This window comes from Phascolarctos cinereus, unplaced genomic scaffold (genome assembly GCF_003287225.1).
Source record: "Phascolarctos cinereus isolate Bilbo 61053 unplaced genomic scaffold, phaCin_HiC Scaffold_7;HRSCAF=346, whole genome shotgun sequence".
In the NCBI taxonomy this organism is placed as follows: domain Eukaryota; kingdom Metazoa; phylum Chordata; class Mammalia; order Diprotodontia; family Phascolarctidae; genus Phascolarctos; species Phascolarctos cinereus.
Genome location: NW_027556180.1, coordinates 77243265 through 77257402, shown reverse-complemented (window position 1 = coordinate 77257402; position 14138 = coordinate 77243265). Strand labels below are relative to the sequence as shown.

Below are 14138 nucleotides of genomic sequence, written 5' to 3'. Positions count from 1 at the left end.
TGGGCAAGTCAATCATACTCTAGCAGTGGTGTCAAACGCAAAAAGAACTGGGGACTACTAATCTATCGATAAGGATGCTGTGGGCTGCATATTGACTTAGTTTTCAAATGAATATTATCTTCATTTTGTTATATTTTTAGTTATTTTGTCAAATGTTTCCCAATTCCATTTTAATCTGATTCTGGCCTTGGCAGTGTTACAGACCATATGGGCCACAAGTTTGACATCTCTACTCTAGATAACTCTCTTAGATTGTGAGTCACAGTTTCCTCATCTAAGATTTCTGTATACTAGTGAAATCACAGTTCCAGTGTCTCTCCCAGAATGCCAGAGGCTGGATTGTGTAGTAAATAGAGAGGTGGACATGGCTAAGTTCAAGATTTCCCCCTAACACATTCTGTTTGTATGACCCTGAGCAAATACCATAACCTCTCAATGCTCTAGGCAACTCTTTAAGACTTTAAGTTGGAGAGAAGGTGTTCATATGCATTGGTAGAGGGAGCTTCCCCACCAGGACATTCCTTATTATCAGTAAAATAACAGGTCCAGTCCCTTTCATAATTTAAAAGGGGTAACCAAGAGCTAAATTCACATTTGTTATACCTTAATATCAAATACAAATTATTAAGTGATGGCATTTTCGAGAGGATTAGAGATTTTGTTTAGCATTGTGTGTGTTATCAGTATCATGTATGTTTTTACAAAATGGCTGCCTACTTTATTGAATGGAAATTAGCACATTGTAATTGATGGAATAAACTATTCCCTCAGATCAGAGGCTGGACTTGACAAAGGCCAGGTATCATCAGCACCTGATGAATGTCGCAGCTACATGTCTGGCCGTCCCTTGCAAACTCCAGAGCAGTAAGTATCAGAAGACTTGGTCCCAGAGATACATCACAATAGTTAAAGACTTTTCAGTGAAGGAAAAATTCTACTAGAGAATTATTGAATTGTCCACTGAAATGACTCACATTCATTTGGTTTTTTTTCTGATTCTTCCACCTTCACTCTAGGCTCAGCCTTAATCATCTCATAACTAGACCACTCTAAGAACCTCTCGAATTCTGCCTATATTGTATTCTCCCTGTAGTCCCTGAACAAATTACTTTTCTGAAGATCCTACTTTGATCCTAATGTCTCTTCTGCTCAAAAGTTTCCAGTTGCTTCCTATTGCCAATAAAAGTCAAACCCTGCAACATGGTGATCTATTATCTCTCCCACACTTGTATAATTTGCGTAGTCAAGCAAACAAATTTGTACATTCTCTATATATAAAAAAAGTCTCATTCTGTACCCTGAGTCCATCACACCTCTGTCAGGAGGTGGGTAACAGGCTTCATCATCAGGCCTCAGAAAAGGTTCATAATGTTGATTGGAATTCATAAGTCTTTCCAAGTTATTTATCTTTTCATTGTTATTGCTGTTGAATAATTTTTTCTCTTGGTTCTGCTTACTTCACTTTGAAACAATTCACACAAGTCTTTTCAGGCTTCTCTGAAACTGCCCCTTTTCATAATTTTTACTGTACAATATATTCAGTTATATTTGTATGCCATAATTTTTCCAGTCATTCACCCAAATTAATTGGCACCTCCTTAGTTTCCAATTATTTGCCCCCACAAAAAAGTGCTGCTATAAATATGGTTGTATATATAAGATTTTTGACCTTTGATTTTTTTTTAGGTTATGCCCCATAGTAGTATTATTTGGGCAAAGAATATGCATAGTTTGGTAAATTTATGAGTATAGTTCCAAATTCCTTTCCAAAATTAATGTACCAACTCATAGCTCTACCAACAGTGCATTAATGAGTCATTTTTCCCTTTTTGTCAATTTTGCCAATCTGATGAGTGTGAGGTAGAAACTCAGAGCTGTTTTAATTTGTATTTCTCTAATTATTAGTAACTTGGAGCATTTTTTTATTATGGCTATTAATAGTTTGGATTAATTCCTTCAAAAACTGCATGATCATATCCTTTGATCATTTACTAATTGGGAAATGTATATTCTTATAAATTTGAATTAGTCTTATATATATAACTTTCTCAGGGAAATTCATTTCAAAGATTTTTTCCCCCAGTTACCTATTTCCCTTTCAATTTTAACTGCATTGATTTTGTTTTTGCAAAAGCTTTTAAATTCATGTGTTCAAAATTGTCTATTTTATCTGTTGTGATCCTCTTTTCCCCTTCCTTGTTGATGAATTGTTCCCCCATACAGAAATCTGATGATCTTATGATGTCACCCAATATGTCGAAGTTATTTATCCATTTATTCCCAGAACTTAGTGGGCATATGGTATGAGGTTTTTGGCCTATACCTAGTTTCTTCCAGACAGCTTTTCACTTTTCCCACTAGTTTTTGCTAAATAATGAGTTCTTAGCCCCAGAAGCTGAGGTCTTTGGGTTTATTGAAAATTAGGCTACTATGTTTATTTGCTTCTTTGTTTATGTGCCTAATCTGCTCCATCAGTCTTATTTCCCAACCTGAGAACTTCAATCCAGCCACCCTATTTACTATCTCCCAGATATACCTATACCATCTTTTTACTCTTGACTGTATCTCTTGTGTCTGTTGTTCTGCTTACTTGGAATGCCCTTGACCCTTCTCTCTTCCCATCTATACTCTACCCATTCTTCAATATACAACTAATCTATCACTATTAGTCTTTCTCTGAGTACTGTGATCTTTGCTCTTCCCTTTCTCTGAATTCATGTAGCGCTTCTTGCTTATTATACATCAAATAAATGAGAGAATGCATATGAAAACACTTACACTGAAATGTTACTAAGATGCCAGTCTTTTTTTTTTTAAACTGGTCCTGTGATTTCACCAGTGCAGGAAGCCTAGTGTTTGATAAACCCAAAGACCTCTGGGTTAAGAAGTCATTATTTAACAAAAATTGTTAGGAAAACTGGGAAGCAGTTTGGCAGAAACTACATATAGACCAACATCTCGCACCATATTTCCAAATGGGAATTCTCCAAATGGTATTCTCCAAGCAGACAATTGACTTAGATATAAATGGTGACAAACAATTAGAAGAATAAGGAAGAAATTACCTTTTGTATATAATAGGGGAACAGTTTGTGACTGAAGAAGGAATTTCCTCTAAAAATACAGATAGGCATCTTCCCTGTAACTTTTAACCCTGTAGAATTCTAAGTGATTTGCTCAGGATCATGGAATTAGTATGTCAGAGTCGAGACTTGAAACCAGGCTTTCCTGATTCCAACACCAGCTTTTTTTATCCACTAGTCTAGTGGTATCAAATAGAAATGGATCCCTATGGGCCACATATTGTCTGAGAAAACCACAAATTAACATTATCTATGTTTATTGTATTTTCATTTATTTTGTTAAATGTTTCCAATTACATTTTAATCTGGTTTTTCAGACTGTACTTGGGAGTTTTGCAGGCAAGCACAATTTGACAAATCTTCATTATATCATGTAATCTCTCAATAGACTACCAATTATTAACAATGATTATTTGTATGATATGATTTCATAGCATAGCATGAAATCACATATTGAGATTAAAAAATTATTGGCTAGCTTATACTTCTTACTTACATCTATGTAATATCCCCAACTAGATTATAAACTAGGTGGTACGAGATGTATCTTAACGTGATTGAGACCCCAATTTGTTCAGTAACAAAGAAGCTTAATATAGTATCACTCTAAAATATAAGGTATTTGGCCTATGGTTCCCTTTTTACTTTCCCTTCCTCTTGTGTTCCACTACTTTTTGGCAAACACTAACTCATGCCCACAGGACAATGATGCCATGGAAACTTCTTTCCCCTAGAAGCTCACTTCACCACTGAACTATTTCTCACACTGGAAGCACCAAAGTACTCGGTGCCCCTGTGACTTCTTTCTCTCTGATTGACTGATCCCTCCTAGAATCTCCATATTAAGGAGATTCAGACCAACTGTGTCTTCCTTTGTCTCCAAGCTTCATTGATGACTCATCTTCACAGAACTTTCTCTACCATACCCCCGTGCTGGGTACCTTTACCCCATCTACACACTTTTCAGTCCTTATGATTATTTTCAACTTGGAGCAGCAATATTCTTCCTTGCCTTCAGCTGATCACTGAATCCATCCTTCCCCTGTCTCATCTCTTTGGAGATTAAAAGTTCTTGGACTTTCCCAGTGCTTTGAAGTTTCCACTTCATTCCCTTGATAGTTCAGTCCCTTCTTCAAACTGGAAAAACTATGCTTCCCTTCAATCCCCTGGAAGATAAGGGATATGCTTCTTTCATACTGCCTTCAGTAACTACCAGAATTCTGTATACCTAAAGGGAATGAAGGGTCAAAGACTATTGAATGGGTAGGTCTGTTGAATGATGAAGTAGTAGTAGCCAGTCCAGTGAAATAAAAGTACTACGTTATCTCATTTTTGAATAAACATAGCTTCCCTTCTTTCTCTGAATTCTGATCCTTTTCCAATTGGGCCCCATGCCCAATGTCCCTTCATCAGTTTCTCTACTTCTCACACTGGCAAAGCTTAAAGATATCAGATCAGTGTTTCCATGATGTGACAGATGTGGTAAGTGCTTAAAAAATAGAAGTAGTACTATGAAAAACTCATTAATAATTCTTTCAAGCTATACTGGAAAACCTATTTGCTATTTAACTGCAGGTGGCTTTGATGTCATATCCTGTGAACATGCACCTCTCTTGATTTGTAATCATATTTTATAGTCATCATCAGGTATTTCAGCAATGTCTTAAATCAGCAGCTATTTTTACTCAAAACAGAGCAGATATTGTAGCCTTCTTTTTGTGGAAAGGGAAACTAAGGCATAAAGTAACAGAGGGTCCCAGGAAAATCCAAGAAAAGAAGTTGGACTAGGACTCATAGAAACTCAAAGATAGAACAGATATCAGAGACCATTTAGTCAGATCCCTACATGAATGAGAATTTCTATATGTCCAACAAATGTTGTCCAGTCTTCACTTAATATGTCAAGTGTGGGGGGGTGAATACAGCAATGTAAAGCTGTAGTTGGCCCTCCCTCCTCTCCCCCCACTTAACAATTCATTTTACTTTTGTGTAGCTCTAATTGTTAGGGGAAGGCAGCTAGGTGGCATGATGGATAGAATGTGGGCCTGGAGCCAGGAACACTCATCTTCCTGAGTTCAAATCTGGCCTCAGACACTTAGTAGCTGTGTGACCCCGGGCACGTCACTTTACTCTGTTTACCTCAGTTTCCTCATCTGAAAAAATGAGCTGGAGACAGAAATGGCAGACTATGCCAGTATCTTTGCTAAGAAAACCCCAAAATGGAGTCACAAAGAGCCAGACTCCACTGAAATAACTAAACAGCAACAATAAAAATCATTAAGGAATTTTTCTTAATGTCAGGACTCTTTATAACTTTTAAACATTGTTTCTAGTTTGCCTTCTGATCTTGGCCAAGCAGAATAAATGTTTCTCTTTGTGTTTTCATAATTTTATTCTTTAGAGCTTCCATACCTGGTTTCTACCCAAGAATTTCATCCATGTAATACTAGGTATTCTTTCTTGGAAGCCTTTGAAATCTCCCCTCCCAAAATATAAAGTACATGTTAGACACCATAAGACTGACCCAACACATTCCCATTTGACACAGTTACCCAAGTTATAAAATGTGTAAACAGTCCATCCCACCTGTTGTCAGTAGCACTAGTATGGTAAAGGAAGGTTCCCCCTAGGGGAGCGCCTTGATAGTGGTGGGACCTGGGGGTGGGAGATTGACAGTCAGGACACAGAAAACTTCCTCTACCCATGGCAACAATATGAGATAAGAACTGGTCAGTGTTTCTTTGTTTCCTCATTGAACTATGCCTTAAGTCCTCAATTGACCCCACACATGTCCCCTAGATCTCTTCGGTTGGTACTATAAGACAAAGCCTTAGTGACCCATATTATTTACAGCTCTGCATATACCTACTTACTTTTTTTCTATTTCTTATTTTGCCTTTCCCTTTGTTCTTTTTAATCTTCCGTCTTTCTATAAAGGTCACGTTGACTGAGTAATACTCAAACTAATAATGCTTTTTAAGTTCTCATTTCTCTGGAACTCGTTATTGATATAAACCCATTAGACAAAACTAATGTACCACCCTCTCAGGCAAAGTTGACAAATGGTCCCACTGTATCCTTTTTTCCCCTTCAGAGGGTTTACTCATAACCCTGATCAGAATGTCATGAATTCTCTGTAGGTGAGAAACTGCATGAAACATGAATATTTTATGTGACCCTACAGAGGAATTCACTTCTAGCAAACCAGCATAGGTTCATTTTAGAATAGAAAAATAAAACTTCAGGTTAACAAATAAGAATTCAAAGGTCATGAATCACTGGTAAGCTTTGGGAGATGAAACTGGATTCTGCATATGTTTCTCCATAAAAACTGCATCAAAAAATGAATTTCTTTCACAGCACCTAGGAAAGATTCCAAATCTCTCTCCAAGGTCTACAAGCAAATTTAAAATTATTGTTTCAAATCCCATAAACACTGACTATATCACTTGTTTCTGGTTCACGTTGATTTCCAAAACCTAACTTAAGTGTCTAGGATTTCTCAGTAGTTGGAAGTTTTAGTCCCTAAGCTCGGTAATAACTGTTAATAGAATGAGAATTATATAGTTACTGGTGTTTTAGAAATACAGTTACTGGTGTTTTAGAATGAATTGTCTCTGCTGTCGTGACTCATAGGCACTAAAACGCTTGTCAAATGAAGCACTTACATATTTTTTAAAGAGTAAAAGCAAATAAATGAAGGCACATCCATTTGACAATATAGCAATATGTCTTTGGGAGAAATCAATACAGTGCTGTACTGGTAAATATTTAACCACCAGGTCTCCAGGGAGAGGCGGGGCTGTGAAATAGTGTATGCAGTATGTACATGGTTAAGTTTCACATGCATAATTTTTTATCCATCACTTTCCTAAGTCTAGATCATCATCAACAAAACAATAACTAAAATCCTGATTTTTAGCATTTGCCAATTTCTGAAGTATCATCCTGGAAATTTAACAACCATCTCTTGGGAATAAGTTCAAGCTGATTTTAGCACACCCCTGAGCCAATATCAGATCAAGCCTTTTGGGAGAGGCCCTATGTCATAATGGAAAGGGTGTTAGACTTGAAGTCAGGAAGATCTTAGTTCAAATCCCACCTCAAACTCTAACCAGCTGCATCACCCTTAGCAAGTCACTTAACTTGTCTGTGTCACTGAGTTATACCCAGTTTCTAAGATCTCTTCTGGTTCTAAGATTTTCACTTTTTCCCCATACTGTGGTGCTTCCCTTGTCATTAATTATACAGTTATATAAAATTATATATGAGATAATGCACATTAGCAAGTTTGGGAGAAAGGTTAAAAGGAAGGTAATTTTGTGGTAAGTGCAGAAAGTGAGTTCTGCTGCTATTAATCCTAGATTTTGTTTGCTCACAGTGATGAACAGATGCAAGGGGCAAACCTGGGACGCAAAGATTTCTGGCGCAAGATGTTCAAATCTCAGAGTGCAGCAAGTGACACCAGCAGCCAGTCGGAGCAGGACACATCAGAATGTACCACTGCTCACTCGGGGACAACCACTGATAGGCGGTCACGTTCACGGTCCCGGCGGATTTCACTCCGAAAGAAACTAAAACTCCCCATAGGTAAAAGTAGGTCTATTTATTTATTTGTTTCTTTATTAATTATTTTGTACATAAGTATGCTTGCAGTATAATAGGGAGCAGAAATTCCATGCAAGTGAATGGAAGAATATTACTAATTCATCCTGTCAATCAATTAAAAAGTATTCACCAAGCATCCACTATGTCCTAGGTAGTATCGTAGGCAATGGGCATGACCATTTTATTTAAAGCCTATTCCTGCATATTTTCATCCAAGGCATATAGACTGAAGAATTTCTCCTCATTCATGTTCTATCATATTGAGGCACTTTCCCTGTTTTAAGGATATATGCTGGGATTCTCGCTTGACTGAGATTGCAGAGAATACTGAGCTGTGTTAATAGACTTTGTCTATCAAATAGGAAACTGGCTAAAGAGATCATCTCTCTCGGGCCTAGCGGATGGTGTGGAAGATCTTTTGGACATTAGCTCAGTAGACCGTCTCTCTTTCATCAGGCAAAGCTCGAAGGTAAAGTAACCATCACTTGTTGGGAAAGTTAAATGAGCTAATAAAACTTTCAATGCTGGGAATATCATAGAATGATAGATTTAGAGTTAGAAGGGACCTTAAAGGTAATCAAATACATTTTCCTGTCTTTTACAGATGAGGAAACTGAGACAGAGAGGTTAACACAACTAATCACACAACTAGTGAGTGCAAAAGGCAAGATTTGAAACTGAGTCTGCCTAACTTCAGCTTCAGCCCTCTATTCAACTCAGGAGTCCACTGAGGTGTAATTCAAAAGGCCTTTAAAGCGAACAAATTTGGAAACGATCAAAGAAAAGCAATTGAAACTGAAGATGAATGAGTAGTAGTCTATATGCAACTATTTTAGAGACAGCTAGTTGGCAAAATAGACAGAGGTCTGGGCTGAGAATCAAAAAGATGCTAAATCCTGTCACAGATATTAACTAGCTGTGTGACCTTAGACAAGTCACTTAACTTCTTCCAACCTCAGCTTCCTAGTCTGTAAAATGAGAGGCTTGGATGCTGTAGCCTCAAGGTCCCTTCTAGCTCTGTTTATAACCATAATTTGGCAGGTTTTTAATATTGAACCTCAACAGTTTATGAGAATCTTGGCGTTGTGGAAAGAAAACACAGTATTTACAATTTAGAATAAAAACTAGTATAAAGTTTCATTTGCTCCATTGTTATGAGCCAAAGCAGGGAAAAAACATCGCTTGGCACAAAGAGCAGGATGTCACCTTCTAAATATGAGTTATTGCCCGTAGGTACTTAGTGTATGCAGAAACCACATCGTCATACTGACCACTCTGGTACTGGCCGTGGAAATAGCTTGTTGTTAGAAGAGAAGATATGTAATATGGCAGTTTCTCTGACATTCTTTCTCATCTCCTCCACAACTCCCCTGCCTTTGCCTGCCTGGAAGGAAGGAAACACCATTCCATTGTGCTCTGTAGTCACCTGCGTAACCAGTAACTTCCTCTACTTCCCCCTTTCTAGTTTTCCAACTACACACTGCTATCTAATGCCCTGAAAATTCTCTACCCTAAGGCCAGACTCCTGAGGATGTTGATATCCTACCTGAATCACTCCTCAATGATTAATAAATTCGCGCCCTGTCATACCCTCCCCATTCCAGCAGTTCTGAAGACCTCTCTGTCATTATCTAATCTTTGTTCTCTCCCACCCCCACCATTGCTTGCTCTCTATTCCTATTCCCCTCAACCCAACACTATCCCCTCCCACCCACCCAATACCATACTTTAAGGCAGAGGTTTCCAAACTTATTTGGCCTGCCACTCCTTTTTCAAAAAAAAATTACTCAGTGTCCCCCTGGAAATCTACTTTCTTTAACCCTTTAATGTTTTTTTAAAATTTGTGTCATTTCAAAAAAATATATAAAATATTTTAAAATGATGCATCTTAAATTTAATAATTAATTGGGGGGGTGGGGTCCTGCATTGAAATTTTGACAGTGTAATATTGTGTCATGTAACCAGATAGTATTGTATTATAAACAAGTCATTAATGCACATATTCCTGCTGATGCATGCTGGACTTCCCAACAATGAGAGACATGCTTGCCTGCCAACACTTGCTTGTTAAGACCCTTCAGTGGACTTGACCACTGATTGGCTATAATTTGCATTTTGTGTGTTTATTTGGAAAATAATGTAATCACTATGACTTTAACTCTGATACACCACAGATGAAATAAGTACAGACAGTTTTTCAAAATTTTCTTCTTTTCTTTTTTCCTTATGCTTCCACCACACCCTTATTTTACTCAACACTCCCCAATTGCACCCAAGGCTACCACTGACCCTCTGGATCTTTTCAGCAGCCCTCCCAGGGGCAGTATCACCCACTTCGGAAATCTATGCAAAGCTACCCCTCCTTTCTACTGTGTTCTCTGGACACCCATAGGTAACAAACTACCTTTCATATTGAACCATTTCTTTTCTTGCTTCTTTCATCTTCTTGCAGTCACTGAAACCTGACCCACTGGTGATGACACAACTTCCCTGGCCACCCTTTCCAGCTCTGATTATACTGTCACTTATATTCTTTTACTCCCTGGTCAGGTAGGGGAGTTGAAATACTTCTTGCTCCCCATTGCCACTTCTAGGCTCTCTCTCTAATGCCATCACTTAATAATCTCCTTTGAGTTCACTCAATCCATATCTACCAACCAATCAAGATTCTGATAAATGGCATCTACTGACCTTTAAGACACTCTATCTTTCCTCAATGACTTCCAATGCCTGGATTACAGTTTTTTCTCCTCCCCAACTTCTCCCATCGTATTAAGGTACTTTAACCACAACTACATACAGAAATGGTCATACCCTTGATTTTGCCTTCACTCACAATTTCTACTTCTATGTTCATGAATTGAAATTCCTTCATCTTTTAACAACTTGATGTCATTCCACCTCCCCTCTGCCTTGTAACTTCAGGCCTGGTTCTTTGAATTATCATTGACGTCTAATCCCTCTACCCGTAAGTTCTTTCCCAGGTCATCACTCCTGCACTGACTACACTCTCCTTCTTTTCCCTATCTTGACCCCTTGGGGAACTAGTTTGGGTCCACACTATCCTCTTCTCTTAAGTCCCTTGTCCCCTCATCCTATTGCCAATTTTGCCCTGCTAATTCTCAGTCTTGAATTACTCCCACACTGTACTGCCTTCATTCCAACTTATATGCTGTTAAGTGAAGCTGGAGAAAAATTGTAAAACCATGCTTCGTAGGCCCATTACTAATTTATGTTACATAATTTGAATTGGAGCCTCAGTACAGCAAAGCAATCCTTTTCACACCTCTCTAATTGATTCACTATCCCATTCATCATAGTATCTTTTCCAAATCTTTTCATCTCTCTTGAAACCTCACATGGATCCCTGCACTGAAAACCTTGACTTATATTTCATTGGGGAAAAAATTGAGGGCATTTGAAGAGAGCTTCCTCTTCTCCTCTCCTCATGTCATCTCACTTTTGCCATTATCTTTTCCATTGCCCCTGTCTCACAGGAAGAAGTGACCCTTCTATTGCCAAGGCTAATCCTCTAATGTGCACAGGTAATCCCATTCCATCCAGTATTCTCCAGCATATTGCCTCCTCTGTCATCCTTCTCTGATTAATCTTTGATCTCTTCCTACTCACTGGTTGCTTCTCTACCTACAAATATGCCCCTGTTATCTACCAGCCTCATAAAACTCTTATTTAATCTATTTATCCCAACTGACTATTGTCCCATATCTCTCCTCCAAATTTTTGGGCTAGAATTCTTGAGAAAGTCATCTATAATCAGTGCCTCCACTCCTCTCCTCTCTCTCTTAATGCTTTGCAATATGGCTTCCAAAGTCATCATTCAACTGACTCTGGTGCCTCCAGTTACCAGTGATTTCTTAATTGCCAAATCAAATGACCTTTTCTCAATCCTTGTCCTTTTTGACCTCTCTGCAGCTTTGACGCTGGCCTCCTTGTTCCTCACACTTGAAGAACTCCAGAGTTGGGATTTGAATTCAGTTCCTTTGATTCCATTCAGTGATCTTTCCACCTCACCATGGGCATTGTTTTCTAACCTTTCTCAATCCACAACATCACTGTGAATTTGCTGGGATACTTCCAGCCTGTCATGTGCTAATTCAATCACCCTGCCAACAAGGCCATATATCCCTCTAAACATATTTCGTACATACATACATACATACATACACCAATCATATACTTTCTTTGCTCCACAATCATCACAACTACTTTTACTCTCTATCCTTGTTGATCAGAAATTGACAGGAGGAAGTGAGGAAACTCAAGATGAAGCAATATACCAAGAACCCTATGATACACCAGCATTACATTAAACTGGTAGGGAGAGAGCAAGGTTTGATAGCTGCTAACAAAGGGTGCCATTGAATAGTGTGTGGGCTTGTTCCTTTTAGAACTAAAGTCTGTAATACAAAAATGACTTTGTTTCTTACGTGAATTATTTACTAGCATTTCCCTTCATTAGTATCTTGCCAAAAGTGGTATTCTTTCTGTTGCTTCTGTGAAGATTTTGCTAAAGAAAATATGAGTATGTACAAGTACTGGCTTTGGAATTTTAAAAAATCCTACTCTGATGTGATTTAATCATGGGCAAGCCATTTAATGTCCCTGGATCTTCATAATGCCCACGATGAGGTGGAACAAGCACTGCATATGGAATCCAAGGAACTGAGTCCAAATACCTACTCTGGAGTTGGGAGATGCAGTGTCTTGTGTGAGGAACAATAAGAAGGCTAGTGTCACTGGTTTGTAGAGCATAGGGAAAACCATAAGGTGAAAGACTAGGAAGGTAGGAAGGGTCCAGGCTGTGAAGACCTGGTCCATCTGTAAAATCAAGTAGGACTTGATGACCTTCACTGTCCCTTCCAGCTATAAACCATTCTATAAACATTTATTAAGCACCTGCTGTGTGCCAAGCACTGTGCTAATCATTGGGTATAGAAAAAGAGATAAAAGACAGTCCCTGCCCTCATAGAACTTACAATCCAATGGGGAAGACAACATGCAAACAAATATATACAAAGCAAGCTATACACAGGATAAATAGGAAATAATTAACAGAGAGAAGGTGTTGGAATTAAGAAGTGTGGAAGAAGGCTTACTGTAGGGGGTGGGATTTTAGTTGGGACTTACAGGAACCCAGGGAAATCAGTAGTCAGAGTGGAGGAGGGAGAGCATTTCAGACATGGGGGCCAGCCAGAGAGAATGCCCAGAGCTGAGAGATAGAACATCTTGTTCATGAAATAGCCAGGAAGCCACTGTCACTGAACCAAAGAGTGTGTGTTGAGAAATAAGGTATAGGAAGACTGGAGAGGTAGGAGAGGGCTAGATTATGAAGGGCTTTGGATACCAAACAACATGTGGAGGCAATAAGAAATCTCTGGTCTGGAATCTTTTCCTTAACTTGGAGTCCTTTCTTATGTTTGTTTCAATCAATTAACATGCATTTATTAAGTACCTATTATATACTAGGCAATATTAGCTCCTGGGGATACAGTATATTTTGTTTAAATTTCAAACTTAGTAATCATAAGACAAAAGAAGTCTTCAAATGAACAAACAAGATTTTCAATTGATCATAATAAAACCACAATCTTTAAATTATTTAATAATGTATATAAGATTCACTTTAGAGAAGAAAATTAGTTTAGTAGATAGAGAGCTGGCCTGCAAGGCTGAGAAAACTTGGTTTCCAGACTTGCCTCTGATATACTGGCCATGTAACCCAAGGGAATCATTTAAACTTTCAGCATCCCAGGTAACTCTCTAAGATTATAAATGGCCAAACAATCACTGCTCTGCATTGGTGGGTGGAGTTTTCTCATTCGTTGCTCTCTACACAGATGAAATCATAGCTCTGGAGAAAATAAAGAAGAGAATAAAGAATTTTAATGAAAGAAAATGGCAACAAAAAAGTGATTTGTTTCTACAACCCATTGTCATCTCTTTTCATTTTCTTATTTTTTTAAATGTGTTTTGTTGCTATTACTATTTCTGCCTTATGATTCTGAAGTATAAAAAAAAATGAGAACTATTGGGCCAAGGAAAAATATACTCTAAATCTTGAACAAGAAACATATGATTTCAAGTTTAAGCATAGTGCATTGTTGACAAATTAATTTATGCTGAGCCTTTCTAGAATTATTTTACTCTATTTGGCTCTCTTTAGCATTTGATGATCCGTTTGAAGTGGCTTATATAAAGGAAGACTGTGGTTTTGCTGATGACTGCATTGAGGCTCCCTTCAATGCTACATTAAGAAAATAATATGACCATTGTTCACTAAATAATTTTCTCAGAGCTTCATTGTAAAAAATCCAGTCTGTTTTCTGGCTGTGTTGCCATTTATTTTGCAATGTCTTTATCAGTATGTGAGGATATACTGCAATGATTAATCCAGACTATTGAAGAACCCTGAAGGACCTGAAATAA

The 14138-nt window shown here is 38.0% G+C and overlaps 1 protein-coding gene across 3 annotated transcripts in view; it reads left to right on the top strand.

Moving 5' to 3' along the window:
* The window catches only part of UNC80 (unc-80 subunit of NALCN channel complex), a 222492-nt gene that overhangs the window by 65568 nt on the left and 142786 nt on the right, over positions 1–14138 (top strand). For 2 of the 3 annotated variants that reach the window (XM_021008767.2, XM_078147390.1), the window contains 3 exons: positions 772–864; positions 7465–7679; positions 8054–8160. In XM_021008767.2, coding sequence (XP_020864426.1) covers positions 772–864; positions 7465–7679; positions 8054–8160 — 415 coding nt within the window. The remainder of the gene's footprint in view (positions 1–771; positions 865–7464; positions 7680–8053; positions 8161–14138) is intronic. The other variant, XM_078147389.1, reaches the window with a different exon arrangement.